The sequence below is a fragment of the Giraffa tippelskirchi genome, chromosome 7 (genome assembly GCF_054371585.1).
Source record: "Giraffa tippelskirchi isolate mGirTip1 chromosome 7, T2T-mGirTip1v1.2.pri, whole genome shotgun sequence".
Taxonomy (NCBI): domain Eukaryota; kingdom Metazoa; phylum Chordata; class Mammalia; order Artiodactyla; family Giraffidae; genus Giraffa; species Giraffa tippelskirchi.
This window is the reverse complement of record NC_137281.1, coordinates 111,716,746-111,740,494: the sequence shown is the minus strand read 5'-3', so window position 1 is coordinate 111,740,494 and position 23,749 is coordinate 111,716,746. Positions and strand designations below refer to the sequence as shown.

Below are 23,749 nucleotides of genomic sequence, written 5' to 3'. Positions count from 1 at the left end.
AGGAGGAAAATTAGAGGAGAGTGAGATATCTCCATAGAGAATAGCTCATTATCTTTAGAGGAGTAGTTTTAACAGCCTAGTGAGGGTAGGAGACAGATCACAGTGAGATGTTCAGTGAAAGCAAGTACAATGGGATGTGCAGTAAAGGGAAGGTGTTCTTTTTTTTCTTCCCATTCTGTTTCTCAAATAGATGCTCCAAATCTGTCTTTTGGTTGAAACATTTAATCCATTTAAAGTAAATTTTGGTAATGCTATCTTAACTGTTTTCTGTAGGTCTTATAGCTTTTTTGTCCCTCATGTCCTCCCAGCAAGCATATACAAGTACAAAGAAGTCTAAGCACAAATGAGAGAAGAGGTAACAAACTAACTAGGAGGGAACGTGAAATTCAGGGATTGAGACAGGACAAACTTGAGCATGCTTAAATACTGATCAAGAGAGAACAAAGAGGGAATTCCCTAATGGTCTAGTGGTTAGGACTGAGCTTCCATTGTAGGGGGCACTGGTTTGATCCCTGGTTGAAGAACCAAGATCCTGCAAATTTGCGCCACTTGACCAAAATGCCCCCCACCCAAAAACACGAGAGAGAGAGAAGTGGGAATAACAGGGGATGCTAATTGACAGGGTACTGAAAAAGTAGAAAAGATGGGGTACCATTCCATGCAGAGGGTGGAAATATGTTTCCTCCATTGCAAAAGGAATGGAGAAAAGATGAAAGTAAACGTTGAGCTCTCCTAGGGGAGCTCCCCAATTCTTCATCTGGCATATTATCATTTCTTTCTAGTAAACTTCATGACTCAGTTTTCTCCACAATAGAATAGAAGCAGCCAATCACAAAGGAAAGAAGAGCTGTTATAGGCAGGTAAGCAGTGAGAAGGGGAAATTATTACTGTCAGAATACACATTTTCATACCAGAAATTTGGTGGTAAGAAATCTATGGCAATTTGGTGGTATCTATTAAAATGTAAAATGTTTATAGTATCCACCCAAATAACTCAATTTCTATAAATTTATATTATAGAAATAATTACAAGAAATTTATAAATGTTACTATCTAAAACTGCACAAACATTTTACAATGTAACACTAGCTAAAAGAATTAAAAGTATATCTGTATAGTAAAGTAATATGCAGCCATTAAGAAGACTGAGATAATATAGGGGCACAAAATATCTAAAGTATTATGTTAAATGAAAAAACCAAATTATAAAAGTTTTATAGTGTTTATACTATTTATAGTGTGATTTCCATCACCCTCCCCCCCCTCTTTTTTGGGCCACATACTGCATGGCTTGTTCCCTGAGAAGGGATTAAACACAGGCCCTCAGCAGTGAAAGCATGGAGTCCTAATCACTGGACATCTAGGGAACTTCCCCCATTTTTAGTATGTATCTGTTCATGTGTAGAGAAAGGTCTTAAAAGATGTTACATATGTACATATGTACAAAGAGTGGTCTTTTGGGGATACTAAGTTTTTCTATTTTCACATTCCTGTAATTCAAATGTTTCACAGAGGATATAGACAGGTAGATACAAAACTTCAAGTATCAGAAAAATATCAAATATGGATATAAATAACCAAATAAATAAGCATATTACCTGCTAGATAAAATACATAGTTCTTTTAAACTTGGAGCCATGGACTGATCTTTATAATTTTCTCGAGAAAAAAATGTCTTAAGACCATTTTTTGGTGAAACATCCCTGAAAAACAAAGTAATTTACTTGGATTTGACAACTGAAATATCAGACTAGATTAACAAGCATAATGGTACAACTGCAATTTAAAACTACATGTCCCCGACCTCTCCTTTCCCAGAAAATCACCTCTTAATATTTTAACTTCACATACGAGATGTGTGAGTTTAGATGTTTTACTTCTTGTGTAGTTTTTAAGCTAGGCCCATTCTGAAATTCTCCAATTTCAATAATCAGCCTTGTTTTTTCCTTTAGTACTCATCTTAGGCTCTGTGGCATAACATTAAGCTGTTTGATTGCTCAAAGAAAATGCTTCTCAACTTATTTTTGTCTCATTCACCTTTGTGCTCGGCCAAAAAACACTACAAAGACTGATTATCCAACTATTTTTGTTTACTTTGCAAACGTGATCAATAGTGTGCCTCTACTAAAGCCATTTGTAAGGTCATATATGATTTTCCATATTGTAATTAACTTACAGACTAACTTACTGCAGTCAAGGCTTTCTGCTAGTAAGCATCAAATAAATGCTGGTTGAAGGAAACGATTTAAAAATTAAATACACTGAGACCGATTAATTTAGGGAGGACAAAAATTAGCAGGATTCTATAGAAAAGGGCAGTTCCAAGGTCTATAATACAATGCAAAGGCAATGCAAAGGCCCTGAACCACACTTGGTTTCACAATGTCAACAGTATAGAAGAGCATCTGTGTTGCATTTGAACGTATTCTTTATAGCAAGAAGCATAAATGAGCATATCTCTAGGAACTTACAACAGAACAATCTAATCAAATAGCACCTGCAGTTGGCCATTTCTAAAATGGGAAATTCTAGCCTATCTGTGCCATATTCATTTCTATTTTTAAAGGTGTTAATCTAGAAAGCAATGATTAATGTACAAACAATAAAATTAAAAAATCTTATTTGCTATATACCAGGGTAGTTTCTTATTACTTGCTGTGGTACTGTATTTGTGACACCTCATTAAATTCTAAAATGTTTGCATAACATACAAAAACAAAGTCACAGGCCCCAGGAATTGTGAGCTCCTTGGAGGAAGGGAGTACTGTTTGTAATAAGCAAGCACATACTGATTTTATTTTATTTGATAAATCTGACATGTTACATTTTGTAAATTGAAGGTGTATAGCATGTTACTTCGATAACATTTCTATATTGTAATATGATTGCGCCCAATATGAATCATATTACATGATTATACACAATATAATCTACATTATACCAGAATACATACTGATTGAATCTGAGTCACGTGCTATCTTAGCTAACTTTGTTATTTCTTGTAACTTTTATATTTTCCTCTGCTGGCAAACTCCTTCACTAGTATAAATGCTCAGTAAATGTGTGTCAAATTGACCTAAAGCAGAACATACATTAGATTTCTATTGCCACTGTATTACTTAATAGAGTCCTTTATTTGGGATGGTCTCATACACTTCTAAAATAGTCTATGGATTTACATTATCACTTGATATAGATTCCAATATAAAAAAAAATCTTGTCAATTCTTAAAGAGGGTCTATTACTTGTACAGATATGGGCTAGGTTCTTGAATACAAGAATATTCCAGCATCTCTCCTTCACTATGACCAACAATAAAAACAGGATGGACTTATACATAGATGCAATCTAAGTGCTGAATTGTCATCACTTTAGGAGAGGAAGTGCAGTCAAAGATAACTCAAAACTGCTCAGTAGGTGTAGATGAGAACCGTAAACTCTTAAGCCACTGAATTTGTCCTCTTGTTTCCTCCAGATCTCTTCAGGCCAGATACCCTCCTTTCCTAATCTAGTCACCAGACCCACTTCAATCTCGTTGCACAGGTGCCTAGTCAGTCCCTCAGTTGTGTCTGACTCTTTAAAACCCCCATGGACTGCAGCCTGCCAATCTCCTCTGTCCCTGGAATTTTGCAGGTAAGAATAAGGGAGCAGGTTGCCATTTCCTTCTCCAGGTAATCTTCCTGACTCAGGGACTACACCTGTGTCTCCTGAATTGGTAGGCGAATTCTTCACAGTGGAGCCACCTGGAAAGCCCCTCAATCCACTTTAGGGGATTACAAACAGATGTAACTCACCAGTTCAACCTTGGTTCACCCATGGCCATCATGGAGTTCATATTCCTAGATTTCTCCTTCACTCTAGTTCACAATTCTGCTGCCTGGCAGTGCAGGCTCTTAAAGGAAGAGGATTTCTCCAGAATTTGCACTCAGCTGAGGAAAAACCAAAGATCAAGAACAAAATCAGGTGATTGGCGGGCCAGACACTGTTAACTCAGATGGGGCAAGAACCTGTTACTAACACCTACCCTCACCCGACAGACACTTAAAAAAAAAAAAGAGCAGACAGATGAATATTTCCAAGGTCTTTGAGGCAGAACCGCGAGGCTGACACAGGATCAGTCCTTCTCCATTTAACTTATTCCAGGAACTTCGCGAAATAAGACGAAAACAGATTGGCGTTCTCATTGCTCACATACTAAATCCCGTTAGGGCACGGATGTATGTCTTGACTCAGCTCGCTACCCCGACTCCCTTACTGCCAAAACAAATCATGCTTCCACCTTCCCAACGATAATTATGGGGCAAATTCTGGCGAGCGACGAAGGGCAGAAGCTCTAGATATCAAGAATCTTTCAAACAGAACCTCACTTTTGAGGAGACAGAGGTCTAGATAACTCAAGTGGCATTTAACGGGATCACGAAGAGGAATCACTAGCACTACAAATCTGGTTTGAACATCAACACTCCAAGTTCAGCGCGTCTCCTGCCATCCTGTGCGTACAGATAAGAGTTTGTGAGCAACGCAGTCAAACGCTCGAGTCTATCTCTCAGTAACGGACGGGCCTCACCTGTTCCTACTGAACCCACCTTCCACACTTTTGCCCGGAGAGGGGCTGGGGCGAGAGAGCCGAGGAAGACACAAGGAAGGCTGAGGGAAAGGGAACCAAAGGAGAAACAAGGTTCCAGGGAGATAAGAAATCGGCCTGCAAAGCCGGAGAACAGGTCTGCGCTAGCACCAGCTGTGCAAGGTCCCGACACGGCCGACGGGCCGCCATGTTACCGCCTCCCGACTCTTACGAGCGCGCCCTCCCCATCGCGTCTCCGTTACAAAGCTGCCTTGCCGCCCACCTCATGGTCCGCGGCGGCTCTGGCCCAGACCGCGACCCGCACAGAACAAAAACACACTCTCCACACGACTCCTTTCTCTCTCGCGCGCGCATCCTGGGAAGGCCTTATTTAAAGGACGCGGCGGCACCGCCTCGACCCTGCGTGATGGCGTCACCAGTGACGCAGTGGGCGGGGCCCTCTCCAGGTCCCCAGATTCCTGGTAGTCTGCCCCGGAAGCCGAGACAGGATTTGCTGGACGCTCGCTTGAGGGGCTGCTGCTGCTGCTGCCAAGTCGCTTCAGTCGTGTCCGACTCTGTACGACCCCATAGACTGCAGCCCACCAGGCTTCTCTGTCCCTGGGATTCTCCAGGCAAGAATACTGGAGTGGGTTGCCATTTCCTTTTCCGGGCTGCGTATTGTCCTAGAAAGTCCTCCACCTTGAAGGTATGGTAAATTGGAAGGAGGACAGGTGACAAGTACAGTACTGGAAATACCCAGGCTTTGTTGTGACTTTACTCAAGTGTCTTAATTGACTCATCAATAAAACAGATATTGTGAGCACGTGTGTGTGAGCGTGGAGCACCTACTCAGTAGCTTGAGAGGACTAAATGCATTTTCCTATACTTAGAAAAGCACTACAACCATTAAGCTGTCTGTTCCTCTTGACTAGCACCAACCTTTTACCAAGAAGGTTTGCTTGGTTACATCTCCCTTCCAGAATATCACATGTATACTGACCTGCCCCCTTACCTCTTTGGTTCCTCAGAGCTGAGAGGCAGTCTCCTAGGTTATACTCTTCAGTAAGTCCCTAAATAAAATTGAAACTCACAGCTCTCATGTTTGGAGAAGGCAATGGCACCCCACTCCAGTACTCTTGCCTGGAAATTCCCATGGAAGGAGGAGCCTGGTAGGCTACAGTCCATGGGGTCGCTAAGAGTTGGAAACGACTGAGCGACTTCACTTTCACTTTTCCCTTTCATACACTGGAGAAGGAAATGGCAACCCACTCCAGTATTCTTGCCTGGAGAATCCTAGGGACGGGGGAGCCTGGTGGGCTGCCGTCTATGGGGTCGCACAGAGTCGGACACGACTGAAGCGACTTAGCAGCAGCAGCAGCTCTCATGTTGTGTGTTTTTATTTCAGTGGCGTGTGTGCACACACACATACGTACACACACACACTATAGATACTATGGGAACCCAATGAGGAGGGAACTCATTCTGACTGAGACAATTTAGAGACTACTTCAGAGAAGAAGTTTCATTTAGCTGCATCTTGAAGGACTAGTAGGAGTTCACTAGATAAAGGGGCTGTGGTTTTGGGGGTGTGAAGAGCACAGAAGTATGAAACAGTGTTGCATGGTGTGGAAAGGAGAACAGCTACTGTATCACTGTGTTTGGGAAGTGAAGGCCCTTAGACTGGAAAAGGGAGGGGCCTAAGAGGGTCTTCATGCCATGCTTAAGAATTTAGAACTTTGGACTTATTCTTTGAGTTACAGGGAAAACACAATGTGTGTGTGTGTAAAACAGTTTTTATTGAGATGTAATCCATGTTCCATAAAATTCACTTCAGTTATTCACTGATTTTTAGTAAGTGCACAGCTGTGCAACTATCAACACTACCAAGTTTTAGAACATCTCCATCGCCCTGAGAAATCCTGTGTGCTCCTTTTCAGTTAATCTCTCTTCCCACCTCTATCTCTGGCCAAACGCTAAGCCGCTTCATAATTCCACAGACTTGCCTTTTCTGGATGCTTCAGATAAACAGAATTATACAGCATATAATCTTTTGCATCTGGATTCTTTTCTCCTAGTAGATCATCCATTTTTGAGGATCATCCATGTTGTAGCAAGTATTAGTAATTGTTTTGTCGCTAAATGGTAGCGCATTTATGTATATACCCACTTTGTTTACCCTGTCAACAATGAATGTTAGATGGTTCCCACTTTCTGGGTATTATGAGTTATCTTGGTATGAACGATTGTATACAAGTCTTTGTGTGAAATTTGTGTTTTCATTTCCCTTGGGCAGATACGTAGAAATGGAATTGTTGGGTTGTATGGTAAATTTGTGTTCGACTTTTTTAAAACACTGCCAAATGTTTTTCAAAGTGATTGTTCCATTTTATTCTGTGGATACTCAAGCAGAAGAAAGATTTTATTTCCATTTTTGCTAAACTGAGAAATAAACTTGTAAGTTGTACAAGAAGCCAATTTCATTTTGAAAGAATTTACAAGAGTAGTTACTCATTTTGAGTTTATAAAATGGTTCAGTGGACAATTTCAAAAAGAACTTTAAAATACAATTACCTGGCTAAGTGAAGTTATCAGACTTGTTATGTGTATTTCTTCTTGTCAACCAAATCAAGATAGAGAAATGTGCAAGATCATCTATTTTTTTTTTTAAATCAGTACCACGTTATTTTCCTACCTCTCAGCTAGCAAGCTTCCTTTGCTTGATCTGGGATGAACTTGGACATGAAGTGAAGCTGGTAACTTCTTCACTCAGGGAATTTCTTCTTGAATTTACAATCATCCACAAGGTCTTTGCAAAGTGAGAATTGAGAAATAGCCCCCTAGCAAAGACGTTTCAATCTAGAATTGATTCAGAAACTAATGGGAGAAATACTGTTGCCAATAGTAGTTCATTCTAATTAGGCTTTTCAGCAATAAACGATACTTCAAATGAGGAGGAATTATGATTACTCCTGAAAAGCCAGAGAAATGCTAGCTATGCTGTCAGAACAAAATGACTCAAGTATTCAAATTTTTCTATTCAGAAGATAATATTTTTGAAGTATATTTTACTGGATTCTGTATAAGATGGTATCTGGGCTAAAATAAGACCCAGAATTAACTGTTCATTTGAATGCCAATGTTTTTTTTTTTTAATTTTTAAAATTTGAAGTATAGTTGATTTAAAATGTTGTCACTTTCTAGGTTATCACAGGATTTTTAATATAGCTCTCTGTGCTATTCCGTAGGACCCTGCTGTTTAGTTATTGATACACATAATAGTTTTTAACTGCTTATCCTAAACTCCTAATTTATCCCTCCCTATCCCCTTTCCTTTTTGGTAACCGTAAGTTCATTCTCTATGACTGTGAGCCTGTTTATATTTTGTAAATAAGTTCATTTGTATATTTTAGATTCCTCATTTAAGTGTTACATATGGTATCTGTCTTTCTGACTTATTTCACTTAATACAATAATCTCTAGGTTCATCCATGTTGCTCCAAATGGCATTATTTCATTCTCTCTTTTTTAATGGCTGAGTCCACTGTATGTATGTACCACATCATCTTTATCCATTCCTCTGTCAAAGGAGAGAGATTTAGGTTGCTTCCATGTCTTGGCTATTGGAAATAGTGCTGCTATCTTTTTGAATTTGAGTTTCTTCTGGATATTTGCCCAGGAGTGAGATTGCCGAATCACATGGAAACTCTATTTTTAGTTTAGTTTTGTTTTTTTTCCAACCTCCATACTGTTTTCCACAGTGGTTGCACCCATTTCTCGGCAGTTTTTTTTTTTCTCTCCACATTCACTCCATGAATGCTAGTTATTTATAGGAAGCCTCTAACTATCCCACAGAGAGAAGGTAATGATAGCAGAAATAATTCCAAGTAGGATAACTAAATAAGTATTTGTCTTTAGAATACAATGTGTATTTTATGGAAACGGTAAAGAAAGAATGGTAGAAGATAGATGTGAGACTTGTTAGGGGAAGACTATTGTAATTAACTGTGAGGGAGGCTAAAATTAATTTTTGCTCTGTAAGCAAAGAACAAGTCACAGTTGAAGCATCTTCTCTCCTACAAATAAGTCATTCTCGAATTAAAAGTATTGTTTGAGAAATCTATCAGGCAGATAAATAACAAATGGATTACTGAGACATGACTATATCTTACTAGAGTCAATATTTCCCCTCCAGAGGAGAAAAAAATCCAGAATCACAGAAAACACACAAAGACTTTTGTTAGCTCCTTAATCATAGATAAATGACATTAGGAAAACAAGCGCACAACTGATGGTACAGGAAAAGGATAAAGTGGCTGTTAATCTAGCAAGAGGCTTCTGCTGCTCTTGGGTGTTTAGGTTTGCCTCCAGACAAACTGGGGATATATCAGTGTGATTCATGATGTTGTTATATGCAATGACTTTGAGGATCATTTCAAATATTTATTTTACTAAGTGCAAGAGACCCTTAGGAATGTGGGTGGAGGAAAAGCCCAACTTAGTTGCCTTTAGTCTGACTTCAGTCTGACTTCCAAATATTTTATAATGTCAATGTCCTTGAGATTACTTTGAAAATAATTTATGATGAGGCTTTGCATCATTAAAATTATGTGATATTTAGCTGACGTTAACTCTATTGGTTTACTCCTATCTGGTCTACTCAAGAGAAGGGGCCGGGCTGGGATGACACAATGATAGCCCAGGTAAAGTCAGATTTTTAAAAAGTCTTTAGCATCTTTAAAGCCTGTGGCATCATTCTGACATTATCCTTTAATGATTTCTAAAGCAAAGATGACAAAGTGTGGTGTGAGTTCAGGTTTTCTCCCCTCCTACATTCAGGGTAGATATCACCGATCAGTCATGGCACTCCTTTGAGAATCCTCATTTCTGCAATTCTGGCAGCTACTATCAATCAATAGACGTTTCCTCACAAGTTGAAATTTCCTTCTTTGCCTTTTCTGATCAAAGGGTAGCTCGATCCTTGTATGTGTTTTGTTCCCTGCAAAATAGAGACGAATTATATTTTTTAAAGTACTACCTTATAGGCCAGTGCTTCTCAAACGTTAATATGCAAACCAATCACCTGGGGATTTTGTGAAAATGCACATCCTGTTTTAGTAGATCTGGGATGGTGCCTAGGTTTTTGCATTTCTGACAAGGTCAAGGTCATGAGTGATGCCAGTGCTACAGGTCTATGGACCCACTTTAAGTAGCAAGGTTGTCCTACTCCATTCTATGGAGACAAGCTAGAAAACTGTACATGCAACTCAAGAACCAAGAAAAAAAAAGAAAAATGAGGCAAGTGTTCCATTAGAAGCTGAAATTTTATTATAGGATAACAGTACATAAAGCACATCTAAAATTGATGTGTTCAATGCACTTTTAATAAAGGTAATGTAATATTAAAGGTACAGTTTCTAAGTACAATATAACAACATTCATATTAGAATGAAAATTGGAGTATTTAAAAGACAACATTAAATCTCTCTTTTTTACAGCTTGTATTTACAAAATGAATCAAAATTTTTTTTTTAATTGAGGACTCAATAAAATAACAAACGGCTGGAAATAAGCAGACTACTATAAGAGTGAATTGAAAAGAAAACCCAATGTCAGTGAAAAGTTGGATGATCCTCTAATAAAGATCATTAGCAAAGTTTTAGTACAATACTATTTTTTAGGATTCCCATAAATGGCTTGCATTTTTAGTGTGGCAGAAAAGGAGTTTTTACATACTGTACACAAAACAGACAGCCCATATTTATAGGTACAGTATTACTGTTTCCGAACTTGCATGTATATTTACAGAAGGCTGAGTTTGTTACTCACAGAGTTTTGTGAAATTTGTGTGCTTAATCCTCAAGACCTACACACAATTAGAATCAGCATTTCATGTGGTCTTTGAAAATGTGGCTTTAAAACTTGGTTGTAGAAGAAAGTATTAACCATAAGGCTTGGCATACTTTATAAATTTACCAAACAACCCAGGAAAAAAGTTGGAATTGGGGCACACTTGTTGTCATTTAACAATTATCAAATGCTGACATGTGCTGGCCACTGTGCAGACACAAAGAGATACTATCTCTATCCTTAGGAACCTTAGGATAGGAAATGGTGCTAAAAAAAAAAGTTTCAATCCCTTTCTAAGCGAAGCAATAAGGAATGAAATGATTTGTATTCAAAGAGATTTCTCCCTAAACTGTAGCCAATTCACTTTAAAAGGTTAACTATTAGCATTAGCTCTCATTAACCACATGATTGCATTTATAATTAAGGTAACAGCAACTCTTCCATAAAAATGGAAAATGTCTAGAATTGTGGGTAAATATTCAGTGCATGGAAGCCAATAACCATGGCTTGAGAATTTATCACCTTCAATTACAAAAAGTGCAGTAAACAGAAACATTTGCTCTATATTTATAAATTGCTCAAAAATCTTTGCTAAAGATCTTACAAATTCAGTAATATTACAGAACAATTCTAATCAATATTTAATAAGGTTAACTACATCCTTAGTTAGATATTTGATATACGTGGATTTTTTTTTTTTTTAAGAAAGCCGATAGATCTTGGGAGAACAGGTGAAAGAATTAACTAAGCTCATTATTAAATGACTTTTAAATGAAGGTCCTTCACTCAGTTCATGGAACTGGTTGAGGTCAAGTTAACACAGAACATCCCTTGTCAAAGCTGCTTTATGGCCCATGTTCTGCCATGATAGCGGATGTCTCTATACTTCTCATGGCTCAGGTAGGAGGGGAAAGATTTATTCTGCCATCAAGCCAACAAGGATATTTTATATAAGTGTGTATTATCTATTATAGGAGCTAAGTACACAACTCTGTCAGGTGCCAATAATAAGGTGCCTTAGTAAGAAAACAAATATTACTCCATTAAACTAGAGTGTTTCTTTAGGATCTTGAAGTCCTGGCAAATTATTTTTCAGCTTAGGAGATATGGTATAAAGCCAAGTAGCAAACATAAAGTAAATGCTAATACATTTTCATATATCCATATTTATAAACAAATTCACCCTATAGATGTCAAATATCCATACTAAGGAAGTAATTTTATCCTAATTAAATACACTCTAGAATAATTTATATCATGATATTATGTATTTAAAGAGAAAAGCATGTCCCAAATCCAGCACTCTGATACAGCTGCCAGTTGGGCACAGGTAGATATATATATATATGTATATATATACAAATATATAGTTATACTCAGTGAAATTAACAAGACCCAAAGGTGGTATTGTCTAGGAATAAAAGGGGTTTTTTTTGTTGTTCACAAAAGTAACTTATCTAGCACCACACATCAGAAAAACACAAAAATAGCACACTCTAGTTCTAAACAGCTATGTCTAAAATAGATTATATAGTAAAACCAGTATTATACAGCATATTGTGGATTTGATAAACAGATAAATATTTGCACTGAGTAGGCTGTTTATAATATAACATTTTCTTATCTATACAGAATGAAAGCCAAAAAGTTAACTGTATAGAGATGTGCAGAACAACATTAAATATTATGACTCAAAAGCAGGGACGAAGGTAAATTTGAAAGAAGAGTAAGAGAGAAAATGTTTACAGGCCATTACAAGTTCTTAAGTTAACAGTAAATAAGGAATCAATTGCTCAAGTTGAAGAAAGCAGTAAACAAGAGATTGCATTTACATGCAGATGTCTAAAATTTGTATTTTTTTAAGTCTATGCACAAAAGTCATTTGTTTTATTGCTTGACATTCAGTTATGGCTAGATTATTTAACCTATTTTTTTTTTTGTACTTTGGAAACAAGAATATTGTTAAAGGTGCCATAAAAATGGACAACATTGAAAACGGTTTGCAAATAAACCACCTAACACTGCAGTTCTTTATACATATTAAAAGCCTTGTCTGGGGTTTGTCGTATGTTAAATATATTTAAACTGGGAAAATATGTTGTTGCTTGAAGCCTCCCATTGGCCCAAACATCCAATACAAAAACACATCTCCACAAAAGGAGCAGGCAGACAATACAGGTACATTTAAAGAAGCAGCCAGCTAATGTCCTAATGTTTAAAAATTTACCACTGTTTTATAGGAGATTTCAAACCATTGTGGCTAAGAAGAGAGCTTTAGATTCAGGAAGATGTGTACAGTACATACAGATTTGTGTGTGTGTGAAATCATATTCACTATATTGCTCAAGAATTATCTGCATTTACATATACAATCTGTTCAATGATAACGAAGTTCGTAGGAATAATATTCATCCAGGTTAAAGTAATAATGAGGAGAAAGGAATCACACACGAACACTGCAAAGAATTTAGTTGCTCTTGGAGAACAGCATAATGGCACATGAAGCGTGTCAAAGCTAATAGGAAGCTATCTTTCATCAGTTCTTAGAAGGGAAAGAGAAAAAGAGGTGTGATGTTTGTTGTGGCAAACACTAAATGTCAACAGCAAATATGGATTTTCTAGGCATCTCCTTAAAATTCTCATATTCACCTTCTTAACACAAGACTCCATGTTATGTTGCATTGCTGAAAAGACATTGTTTCTATTTGGACTGAATATTCTGTCATTCATTTATAAATAAATAAATGACTGAATGTATTTATTGCTCTAAATTCTGAGGGTCTGGTTAAACATGGAGATCCCCTCCATCTACAATATCTCCTTAGTATGAAGCCAGGCTTCCAGATTATTTTAAAAACTGTACTGAGAGCCTGACAAAAATGAGCTCACTTACACAAACAAGCAAACAGACCCAGAAGTGAAACCAACTACTTTGTAAAGATACTGCTTGCCAGCCTTCTCTTAAGAATAAACAATAATAGGAAGGTCTCTTTCATCAAATCTTGTGGAACCTCTTTAGTAATACTAGTGTTTTGGGAATACAATGAAGACGTGTATCACAGACTGTTAGTAACAGATGATTTACTGTTGCAACTGCATTTATGGGCATATACCCTGATCTACAGGATAAAGTTGTTTTTAATGGGTTTCTGCTGTGTCATATCTTTGTAAGTAAGAACTGGGAACTAAATGCTATAGTATGTATATCAATAACACGTGTGTACATGTATGTGTGTATATATACATATATGTATATGGAGAGAGAGATTTCTGCCAGTTTTCATAGTCTTTATCATCAAAACAAGGTGACGGTTTCTTTTTTTATCTAAACAACATGGAAAGTTATCCTAAATTTTGCTTTTCCATGGGGATAAGAAAACACGGAAAGCTTCTTCTGAAAGTGTACTCTAGGTGTGGAAGAATCAAAGCGAACAATTACACTGAAGTTCACTGAGGTTATGGAAAGTAACAGATTGAAATAATTATTTTCAAAATGTTTCAAAAACATAAAATGTTACCCTAAAAGCTGGCTCATGTTTCTGTTACATTTGTGGGTTTTGTTTGATTTTATAGCCATTTGCTCTTATATTAACTCAACAGATTACAAATATGGAAGTAGAAGACAGTTAAAATCCCCCAAAAAGGAATTTTCTTTTTGTTTGTTTCTAGAGGAGAACACAGTGAAAATAGGAGTTACTTGCTGGTATTTGGGAAAAAAAAAAAAAGTTTCATCTTTTACCTCTCTCACTGCACTGATAGGCAGGGCTCTTATCTCACAACGGCTTCTAAAAATTTTTATCCATACTATATAGAATTTGAAATACCTTCTAATATATAATGCTATAAATATAATCTATTAAGAATATTTTAATTACTAGAGAAATGGTGAGTGAAGTATGCAGGACTGTACTTTGAATGATGCTCTTGGTTGATTATGATCTATTAGTTTATCTTTTGAACATACTGGCATCACTTTATACTGCTCTGGAAGTTATTCAATGTTTTTAAGCACATAAGACCGAAGAACATATACATTTTGAACAAAACAAAATGAACAATAGTGAGGTTTACACACACGCAGTTCTACACAGTTCACTTGTGCCTTGGAGGGATAGTATTATCATAATTATTAACAATACAAAACACAATTTTGTCCCAGTAGTACTGGCCACCCTGTTTTAAGAGTTTTAGAAGATCCCTGAGCACATTGTTTGTTTCTTATAACCCGAACTCCAAAATGATAGGGCTTCCATTATTGATATCAAGATGGATTGTCATTCACAGTAAGTCAATCGTAAGGTGCTTATTTACCCTTTTTTTCCCACCAATCAGCACAAAGAACTGTCAGAAAATAATTTATTATTATTATTATCTTCAAATAATAGCATTGGAAGGACACATGATTTAAACAATCAATGTTTGAAACAGTGGCTTTAGGATTATTATCTGGCTGCCCCTCAACAATAACAAGTGATTCAATCGACATTCCTTAGCCAAAAACAAAAGGCAAAAAAAAAAAAAAAAAAAACAACCAAGAAACAACCAAAAAAACTGTACAAATATGTAATTTTCCCTGAGGGATCAAAGTACACCTGGAAGTGCTCTATGTACATATTGCACTAGAGAGGAATGAAGAACATGTGCAAAAAAGCAACAATGAGAGAAGCTTACATCCTACTTAAACCTTTTCATTAAAGATTCTACTAGGTTGTTTTGCATTTTGGAATGTCGGAACACAAACAGCTATTCCTTAAGTCTAAAACTAAAAACATGTATTTCTACTATGGCACATTCAATGAAATAAAAAGTTCTCCAAAGACAGATAGACAAATTCCATCAAGAAAATAATACAAAGTTTGTTTGTTTGTATTTCTTTTTTTAGAAAATTACATTACTTTCTTTCTTTGTTTCACATTACAAAATCTTTTTTTTCTTTACACAAATCACATTTTATTGCAGGAATATTTCAAGTGCCATCAAATATTTATAGAAGGGTTAAAAAAATAGAAGTCTCTCTAAAGTGGTCCAGACAAGGCTTTGTATAGAATAAATCTTTTTTTTTTTTCCATCTTCTAGTTTTGATTTAAGTATTTTGAATACATTTTCTTTTCCATTGACACTTAGTAGCCTAGAAGCGGTCCGACACATACACATCATACATACAAAAACCACACACACACACACACACACACACACACACACACACACTCCCTCCTCACCTGACCCTCAGCCCATCCCCATACGCTCACAGAGATCTGAATATCCACACTATAAAGAACAACCAAACTTAGAAGCAGTGTCTTAAGTAATGTTTTCTTTAAGTTAGAAAGGGTGAATTAGGATGCTGAAGACTTAAAAAAAAAAAAACCACACCTTTAAAAAGCAAATTAGGATACTGAGCACTTAAAAAAAAAAAATCCATAGCTTTAACCACAATTTGCAAACTGCCCCCAAAAGCACTTTCATCTGCACTTTTGATTTCATTGTGACCAAGGCCAGTTTCTTCACAACACAATGCAACCATTTGGACACCACTGTAACCAAAGGTATTCAGGCTTTGTGCAAAAGCCTTATTTACCATATGTTTAAAAATTGTATAAGAGGCATTATAGCAGTCAGGATAACAATGATGTGATTCCAATCTTTAAGAGACTATTGGACATTTAAGTTTAGGCAATTTTAATTATAAGAACGATTAAGAATAACTGTTCTATATCACCAAGTATTTTGTGTCATCACACAGGTATTTCTACAATAAGGAAGAAAATAAAAACACAAAGGTTTTCACATCCTTCTCTGTAGTTTATATTTTTTCAACAAAAATTATTTAACTTCAGATCCCAACTTCGATCCGTATAATAGTTGTTCCCTCATTTCACCGAGCACGCCTCTACTACTCTGTTCCTACACTGTCGATGTACTTCGTTTTAAAGTCCACACCCTGTTTTTCTTTCATAAAGACCTAGTAGCAGCATCATGTCAATGTATCTTGGTTTACTCCAAAAGCAGTGTCACCATGGAGTGACTATTACTGAGATTAGAGCATCATTTTTTTTTTTTTTTTTGCATTAGGTACATGCAAAATTCTTTCTGGGAAAAGAAATTTATGTTCAACATTGTATTCTCTCTCACCCTCAGAAAAGTCCAATTAGCTCTCATCATTTCACAAACGGACACTGGAATTAGGTTTAGTTGCTCTTTAATGCGCTAGCACCTGAGGCTGGTCATATTCAGAAAGCTTTGGTTAAAAAGAAGTTAATAGACTTTAATAAAATCATCCCCAAATTTAGTGAATCAAAATGACAAAAAAACAAAAACAAACCCAAACCAAAATAAAACACACCACTTCTTCCCAAAAGGAGAAACAACAGGGGGAAAAAAAAGGATGAATAAATAACTGCACTAAACTTGGTACTCTATTCAGAGTATAAATACTATTGATCTTTCAAGGAACTATGTTTATTTAAATTAAAAATTTGATTTAACTCTTCTTGCCCCAATATAAATACTATATGCTGATAGTAACCTCTCTATATAAAGTCACATAAAGTTTTATATGCTTGTAAGAAATTTAAGTAAATACTATTCTCATCTATTTATGCTTAAACCCTTACTGTGTTTTTGGAAAAAAAAAAAAGAAACTTTTTTAAAAAGATGTTATTTAGGCTTCATACACACTTCTGTGTGAGTAGTTCCTTCCCCTTTTCCAAGTCCCTCAGGAAATAAGTCAGAAAGTCAGTGGAGTTAAACACAGAGTGGAGGGCTCTGGGTGCCCCAGCAGGAGTTGAACCCCTGCAGAAGATTGGAGAATGGGGGAAGAAAGCTTGGTGGTAGAGGAGATCCTTTCTTCCCTGTAAAAGGGCGCTAGGAAACACTCGCCTTTACACTGTGGGAAGATGTTCTCTCTTCTCTATAGACATGGTCTTTGATGTCAGGCCAGAAGTTTGAATCCCACTCCAAGTGTGACTAAAATCATCTAAATGCCGACATTCCCAAAGCGCACTTATTTTAGAATATGCACACTTGTCTTATCAGACTGTTCCTTTCCCCTTACCCCCACTGGGAATTATGTGAAAACACAGAAAATAAAACACACATACATACACAAAATTAAACAAAAACAACTCAATATTTCTCACCTGAATACAAAAGCCAAACTGTCTTCTAAAGATTTAATAAAATAAATTACAGTCCACAGTTTTCTAGTGAAGATAAATACAAAAGAAAATGTTTGCAGCTTGCATCAACTTCACTTTAAAGACTTAACAATAGTTAACATTTAAATAAGAGAAACTGGTTCAACATCGTATGTTTCCTTTGCCCTCCTGTCCATTGACTGTGAAATATGGAGAAGAGTGTTCTAGAATGACACCATGGAGAGGCAGTTAGTCTAGAAACCATTCACTCTGAAAGTCTCAGGGTTCCTAGATGATACCAAGAACATAAACATTCACGAAGTAAATGCTTCATGTCTTCACACATGGGGAGTGTGTGTTTGCTCCAGACAAAATCTTTGGGTCCTTCTACTAAAAGCTAGACTCTGATAAATATTCTGGTTACTGATCTGTTCTTAAAGCCTAAGAATTGCAAGTTGAGACTGACTCTACTCAACTGTGTAAAATGAGCACCCCCCGCCACTCCCCAATCTCCATGAGGTGGCATGTTCAAAAGCTTTTGAAAAATACTGTGCATGAGGGTGTAAATCCACCCCAATCAATCACTCAACTTTGTATGAAGCATAAACACATCTATCCTTAAACTTATCCAAAAGCAAAGTACAATTTAGGGAGAGTTCTGTGTCTAATTCCAAATTCACATGTACCAAAAAAAAAATTAATAATAATCCAACAGCATGATTTCTAGATATGACCAGCCAGTCTTTTAAAAATAATTGTGTAAACAGCAGCATAAATACCTCCCGACGTACCTTCCAAGCCTTCTCAGTTAAACTTGTGTCTCTGGTGCACATGCGACACGACAGTGAACACGCTAGCATTTAATTTAAAGAAAAAAGGTGCAAAACGAAAGTGCCTTATCAATTCAACAGGAAAAGCTACTCCAGTAACTACATTTTATATTAATTAAAACAATATATAAACAATATCTCTTTTTAGCTATATATAGTCTTCATGCCCATTTACCCTGTAATATATTATAATGCTATTGTTGCTAGTGCCATGGACCCTTTTCATGCCGTCCTGCTGACTGGCAATAATCGGTGAAAAAAAATAAAAACTTCCTTCATGAGACAAAGAGCAAGTTGTGCAAAGTAATGCCGCAACCTCCGCTATGCACACCAGTCACCGATTAGTGCTGGACCCTCTGTGGTTACCGACAGATGGGTGACTTTGTAGAAAGTCTGTGGGCAGTGAGCTACAAGAAAAGGACATCTTCCAACTTTAGTACCCGCCTTCTGTTGTAAACAGAGGTCAACGATCAAGAAGTCGAGACAGAAAAAGGGTCCATATCTGTAGGCATAATGGAAATCATATGCATGAGAAAAACAAGTTCAACTTTTATTTGTTTTCATTGTTTCCCCTCCTTTGCCTGACCCCGATCACCAAAGGATGTGCAGTGTGTTGGCGCTCCAGGTCTGTGCAGGGCCATATAAAGTGTCTCATTTAATTGATTTGTTTGTCTGCTTTTCATTGTTTGGACTTCAGACATTCTAGAAGTGCTTAGGTGATACATTTACCCATCAATCTGCATGGCTGGCTCAAATTCTGAAGTGAACAACTCCTTGTATAATGGAGGAAAATGAAGTCGCACAATGTCTGGGTATATTGCTTTAAACGCCATTAGCTTTTCTGTATGCCGTCCACATAAGGCTCTTAATGTAGACACCTTGCATATTAACTGTAAGTGGAAGAAAGGACATGGGGTCAGGAGAGAAGAGATGCGAGAATCAAAAATCAGGGAATCTGGACGATCATCACAACACTGTTTACAATGATGAAACACACTTGAAACAGCTTAAACCTCTAGTAATAGAGGGGTGGTAAAAAATAAATGATATACTCATAGAATACCAGGTATACGTTAAATATGATTTTGAAGACAGATATTGCCTTCAATAATTTGTAACCCCTCCGCCCGAAAAGATGTTCATAAGCAAAAGAACTCAAGTCTCTTACTTCCTCCTATTCCAACATGCTTTCTGCTCTATCATCCTGAACCCTGCCTTTTACCACTGGGGAAAAGGAAGAGATGTGGTGACAGAGAACAGAGCAACAGGCAAAGGGGCAGCCACGGGTAGATGAAGTCACTGCTACCACAGGCAAAGCCATCTGTTACATATTTTATGCAAAAGGAATACTAGCCAACTCTGATGACAACAAGTTTCTTCTCTAGAAAGAGCTCTGCCTAGAACAAAGCAATTCTGGGTCCGAGCAAAAGGCCCTGGTTTGGGAAAAAAAAAAGTTGACAGGACTGGTGGAGTCTCAGCACTGACAATTTACCTGCTGAGGACAGCAGCACGACTTGCACAGATGCTTTTTAAACTCTAAAGCACAAAATGTTCAACTCAGAATAATCCTAAGAAATGTTTCACCAGAGCATCGACCATGACCATGTGTTAGGTGTTAGGTGCTCCCTATAATCAAAGACTCTAACGGTATCCTGGCACTGGGGCAAGAAGATGGAGAAGAGTTCTTCTTCCATTTCCCATCCCTGCCTCAGTGTCTCATTTCAGTTCAGTTCAGTTCAGTTCAGTCGCTCCGTCGTGTCCGACTCTTTGCGACCCCATGAATTGCAGCACGCCAGGCCTCTCTGTCCATCACCAACTCCCGGAGTCTACCCAAACCCATGTCCATCGAGTCGGTGATGCCATGCAAAAACAAGACCAGGAGCAGACTGTGGCTCAGATCATGAACTGCTTATTGCCAAATTCAGACTTAAATTGAAAAAAGTAGGGAAAACCACTAGTCCATTCAGGTATGACCTAGATCAAATCCCTTATGAGTATACAGTCTCATTTAATAGATGCAAAATCAAAAACAAACTGCAATTAACCCCCAACTTCTTTCTGACCTTGCCTAACTATCAGGAGAAAAGAATGAAAGTAAACAGGAAGAAAACCCCAAACCTTACAAATCATCATCTGGAACAATAAAACACATAAAATAACCCAAGAAAGAACAGGGCTGATTTTTCTAAGACTAAATACATACTATGAGCACTAGCACCAAAGGATATTAGCCTATTTTAAATTGCCACCCTAATTATATCTTTATTGTGAAAGATAATAAACACAAATGAAATCTTATATTTTGCCTACAGGGTAGTAATGAGAAATTGATGAAGAAAATACAAAAGTCATTTACTGTTGATTATTAATGAATTTAATGGATATAGAACTAAAATTAAAATAGATGGTTACTCTGGTTGCTTTAGTCCTTCATCACTTCCTTCTTCTAAATTCTAAGATTTAAATTCTAAGTTCTCTAGTTTATATCAGTGTGGAACATTAACTCTGCTTTCTGCCCATCTCTTATGGAATAGATGCCGGTGGGGGGAGAGGGGGTCAAAATGATTAATGCTTTAAAAAAAAATTCTATCATTGCTCCATTATTCCAGGATACTTTATAACTAATGATTATAAATAGAACTTAACCTGAATTTTGGCACAAGAAAATTTTCTGAAATGGAGATACTTCTTTCTTTTCAGCAGCTTGTTGTTTACTGAGAATTCTGGGGTTTAGTGGGATGACTTACAAGCATGGTTGGCGTGATCGCTGGCAAGGGATAACTCAGCTGTGTCAATTGGAAACCTTTGGCTCTCACCTTTGTTAGTATTCCATCTTCTCGGTGATTCTTCTGTAGGACATGTTGAAGAGCTAGCTGAATTTTCTGTTGCAGCTTTTCAATTTTTACCTTTTCCTGCAGCCATGAGCGATCTAAATGTGAAAGACCAGACTCCTTAGTATTCTTCCAACATGGTGTCAGAACACCCAATTCCTCCTGACTCATAGATATAGATTATTACACCACAATACAGAGTCAGGGACTATTAGGCCACTTTCACCTTTCATTCAAAATTTGCTCCTAAAGAAGAAGAAAACTAATCTATGACAGAAAACAGAGTGCTAAGCCTTTCCATTTTTACTGACATCTGAAGGAAAGGAGAGTCCTCCTCTTCCAAAAAGATAGTCATTTAAATCTAAAACCATGCTCAAACAAGTGCAAATGAAACCACCACAGCCCCTCAACACTTTCTAAAAGTTACATTTCTGAATGAAATACTCATATCAATTCTCCTAGCCATTCCAAAAAATATGAATATTGTCTTAAGGGTACAAGGCAACTAAAATTGTCAAGAGAATGCCAAATTAATTAAGGGTTGTTAGTTTAGGTTAGAGTCTTTATGACTGAGAATTTCAAAAAGAAGATAGCAAATTCTCAAAAGTGATTATCACCAAGAGGCAGTACTGGTTAAAAATAGAGATTAAATTCAGATAAACTTGTGGATGACATCCAAATGGACTTTAAGAAAAAGGAGAATGTTTTAAACACCATGTTATCTTGGAGATTGGTGTTAAGGAGGGCAAGCCTACTCTACCACAGCATTTCTCTTGTTATCAGGAGGTTAATTGTAGACAGGATTTTATTCAATTCTCATCTCTTAAGAGTTTATCAGAATAGCATGACGTCTTCTTAAAATATGACATGTATAAATGTGTGTAGCAGAGGGGTTGTTACCTGAAAAACTGAAAATTAGATTTTAACAAGGGTAGCCGTCTCTCTTGGTATCCCTCTGAATATTCTATAGCCATTGTAAGTTGTGTACTTGTAAAAATTCTTTACCTGGACAATTTAAAAACCATTGAATTTGGTTCTCTTACCTGCTGACATCAGGACAAATGCAGAAAATAATGCAATTTCATCTTCAGTCAGGTGCATAGAACATAAACTCTTTCCAAATTCAAATACAAAGCTAATAAAGTCTTCACAACCTGCCAAAATTAAAGACAGGTTAGGATTTTAGTTATTATCCTAGGGAAAAAAGATGGAAAAAAGTGAAGAGAGATCTAGTAGTTGAAGATCAGAGAGAATACCAATAACATTTCTTGTAGTTTAATACTTTCAAACCTTAAAAGAAAGAACCAGTTTAGCCACCATCACCGTTACTACCAATATCATCATTCACAATGAGAGGGAACTTTTAAAAATATTGTAATTTAAGACATATATATATATATATGTATTCTTTTATTGATCACACCACATGGCATGTGGGATCTTAGTTCCCTGACCATGGATTGAATCAATATCCCCTGAAGAGGAGGCACAGAGCCTAACCACTGGGTTGCCAGGGAAGTACCATTGACAGTGAACTTTTATTAGGTGATTACTATGTTAGGTGCTGCTCTGAGAGGATGCTTTGGGCATTCTATCAGTACTACAACAGCCCTATGAAGAAAGTATTATTGTTACTACCCCCATTGTAAAGGTGAGGAAACAAACTTGGGAAGAAAAGGGATGTACTCAAGATTCCACAGGTAGGAAGTAACAGCCTGAGACTCAAAGCTAGATGCCTAACTTCAGAGCCCACACTCGTAAGCAACAGAGTCTAACAGCTATAATCTGAGATGCTAATTTCACTCATTTTTTGTTTTCCTACTCTATGTTATGTACAACACGCTTAAAAATGAAAACAAATGACACTTTATGGTAGTAAAACCATTATAATTATTATAGAACTGAAAACACAGAATGTGAAAGTCCCATAAAATGAAAATCCGCCCCCCAAAACTAAGTTTGGTGTCTGTTCTTTCAGATTTCCATATTATGTGCATATAGTTAAATGTCAATGGCTATTCTCAAGTATATATACCTCTCAAATATATATTCTCAAGTATATATATGCCATTTAATCATTTTTGAAATCATTTAACAACATATCTTGGATACTATCCCAATCTTAATGACTTTATTTCACTTTATTTAAATTATAGACATCTAAAATAATTTATTTCTAAGGTATATGCCACAGTTTCACTTAACTATACTTTCTTTTTTTGATATCTCATTAACATTGTTATTAGAGGGGTATGGAAGGGCAGACTTTCAGGTCTTTGCTTGATTTTATGTAGCAAATCATACCTTCCAGTTTACTGAATAACATATCCCCTGCAAACCTGGTTCTTAAAATCTGGAAGGGAACTGGAAGAATATATAACATAAATTTCTTTGATGACCAAATAGATAAAATGAAACTCTAGACCTTTACATGTAATATGGACACAAAGCATTTGAGGTGTGTAAATTTTCTATGGTAATTCATTAGAAAGTATTATTAACATAGGTATGCATTAGTGTATAACATCCTTTAACTCTTAT

At 36.8% G+C, this 23,749-nt stretch overlaps 2 protein-coding genes across 16 annotated transcripts in view; both read right to left on the bottom strand.

The window, feature by feature from the left end:
• ICE2 (interactor of little elongation complex ELL subunit 2) overlaps nucleotides 1-9,560 on the bottom strand; it is a 68,039-nt gene extending 58,479 nt beyond the window's left edge. For 7 of the 11 annotated variants that reach the window (XM_081507569.1, XM_081507574.1, XM_081507571.1 and 4 more), the window contains exons 1-3: nucleotides 4,848-4,929; nucleotides 3,795-3,929; nucleotides 1,599-1,703 (exon numbers count right to left, since the gene is read on the bottom strand). In XM_081507569.1, coding sequence (XP_081363695.1) covers nucleotides 1,599-1,703; nucleotides 3,795-3,835 — 146 coding nt within the window. In that variant the 5' untranslated portion in view covers nucleotides 3,836-3,929; nucleotides 4,848-4,929. Of the gene's footprint in view, nucleotides 1-1,598; nucleotides 1,704-3,794; nucleotides 3,930-4,586; nucleotides 4,930-9,394 lie in introns of those variants that run through there. The other 4 variants (XM_081507570.1, XM_081507572.1, XM_081507573.1 and 1 more) reach the window with 3 other exon arrangements.
• Nucleotides 9,314-23,749, bottom strand: part of RORA (RAR related orphan receptor A) — a 796,368-nt gene continuing 781,932 nt past the window's right edge. For 3 of the 5 annotated variants that reach the window (XM_081507580.1, XM_081507583.1, XM_081507584.1), the window contains 4 exons: nucleotides 22,252-22,362; nucleotides 21,194-21,306; nucleotides 19,107-19,267; nucleotides 9,314-9,560 (listed from right to left, as the gene is read on the bottom strand). In XM_081507580.1, the coding sequence (XP_081363706.1) occupies nucleotides 9,524-9,560; nucleotides 19,107-19,267; nucleotides 21,194-21,306; nucleotides 22,252-22,362 (422 nt within the window). In that variant the 3' untranslated portion in view covers nucleotides 9,314-9,523. Of the gene's footprint in view, nucleotides 9,561-15,335; nucleotides 19,268-21,193; nucleotides 21,307-22,251; nucleotides 22,363-23,749 lie in introns of those variants that run through there. The other 2 variants (XM_081507582.1, XM_081507581.1) reach the window with 1 other exon arrangement.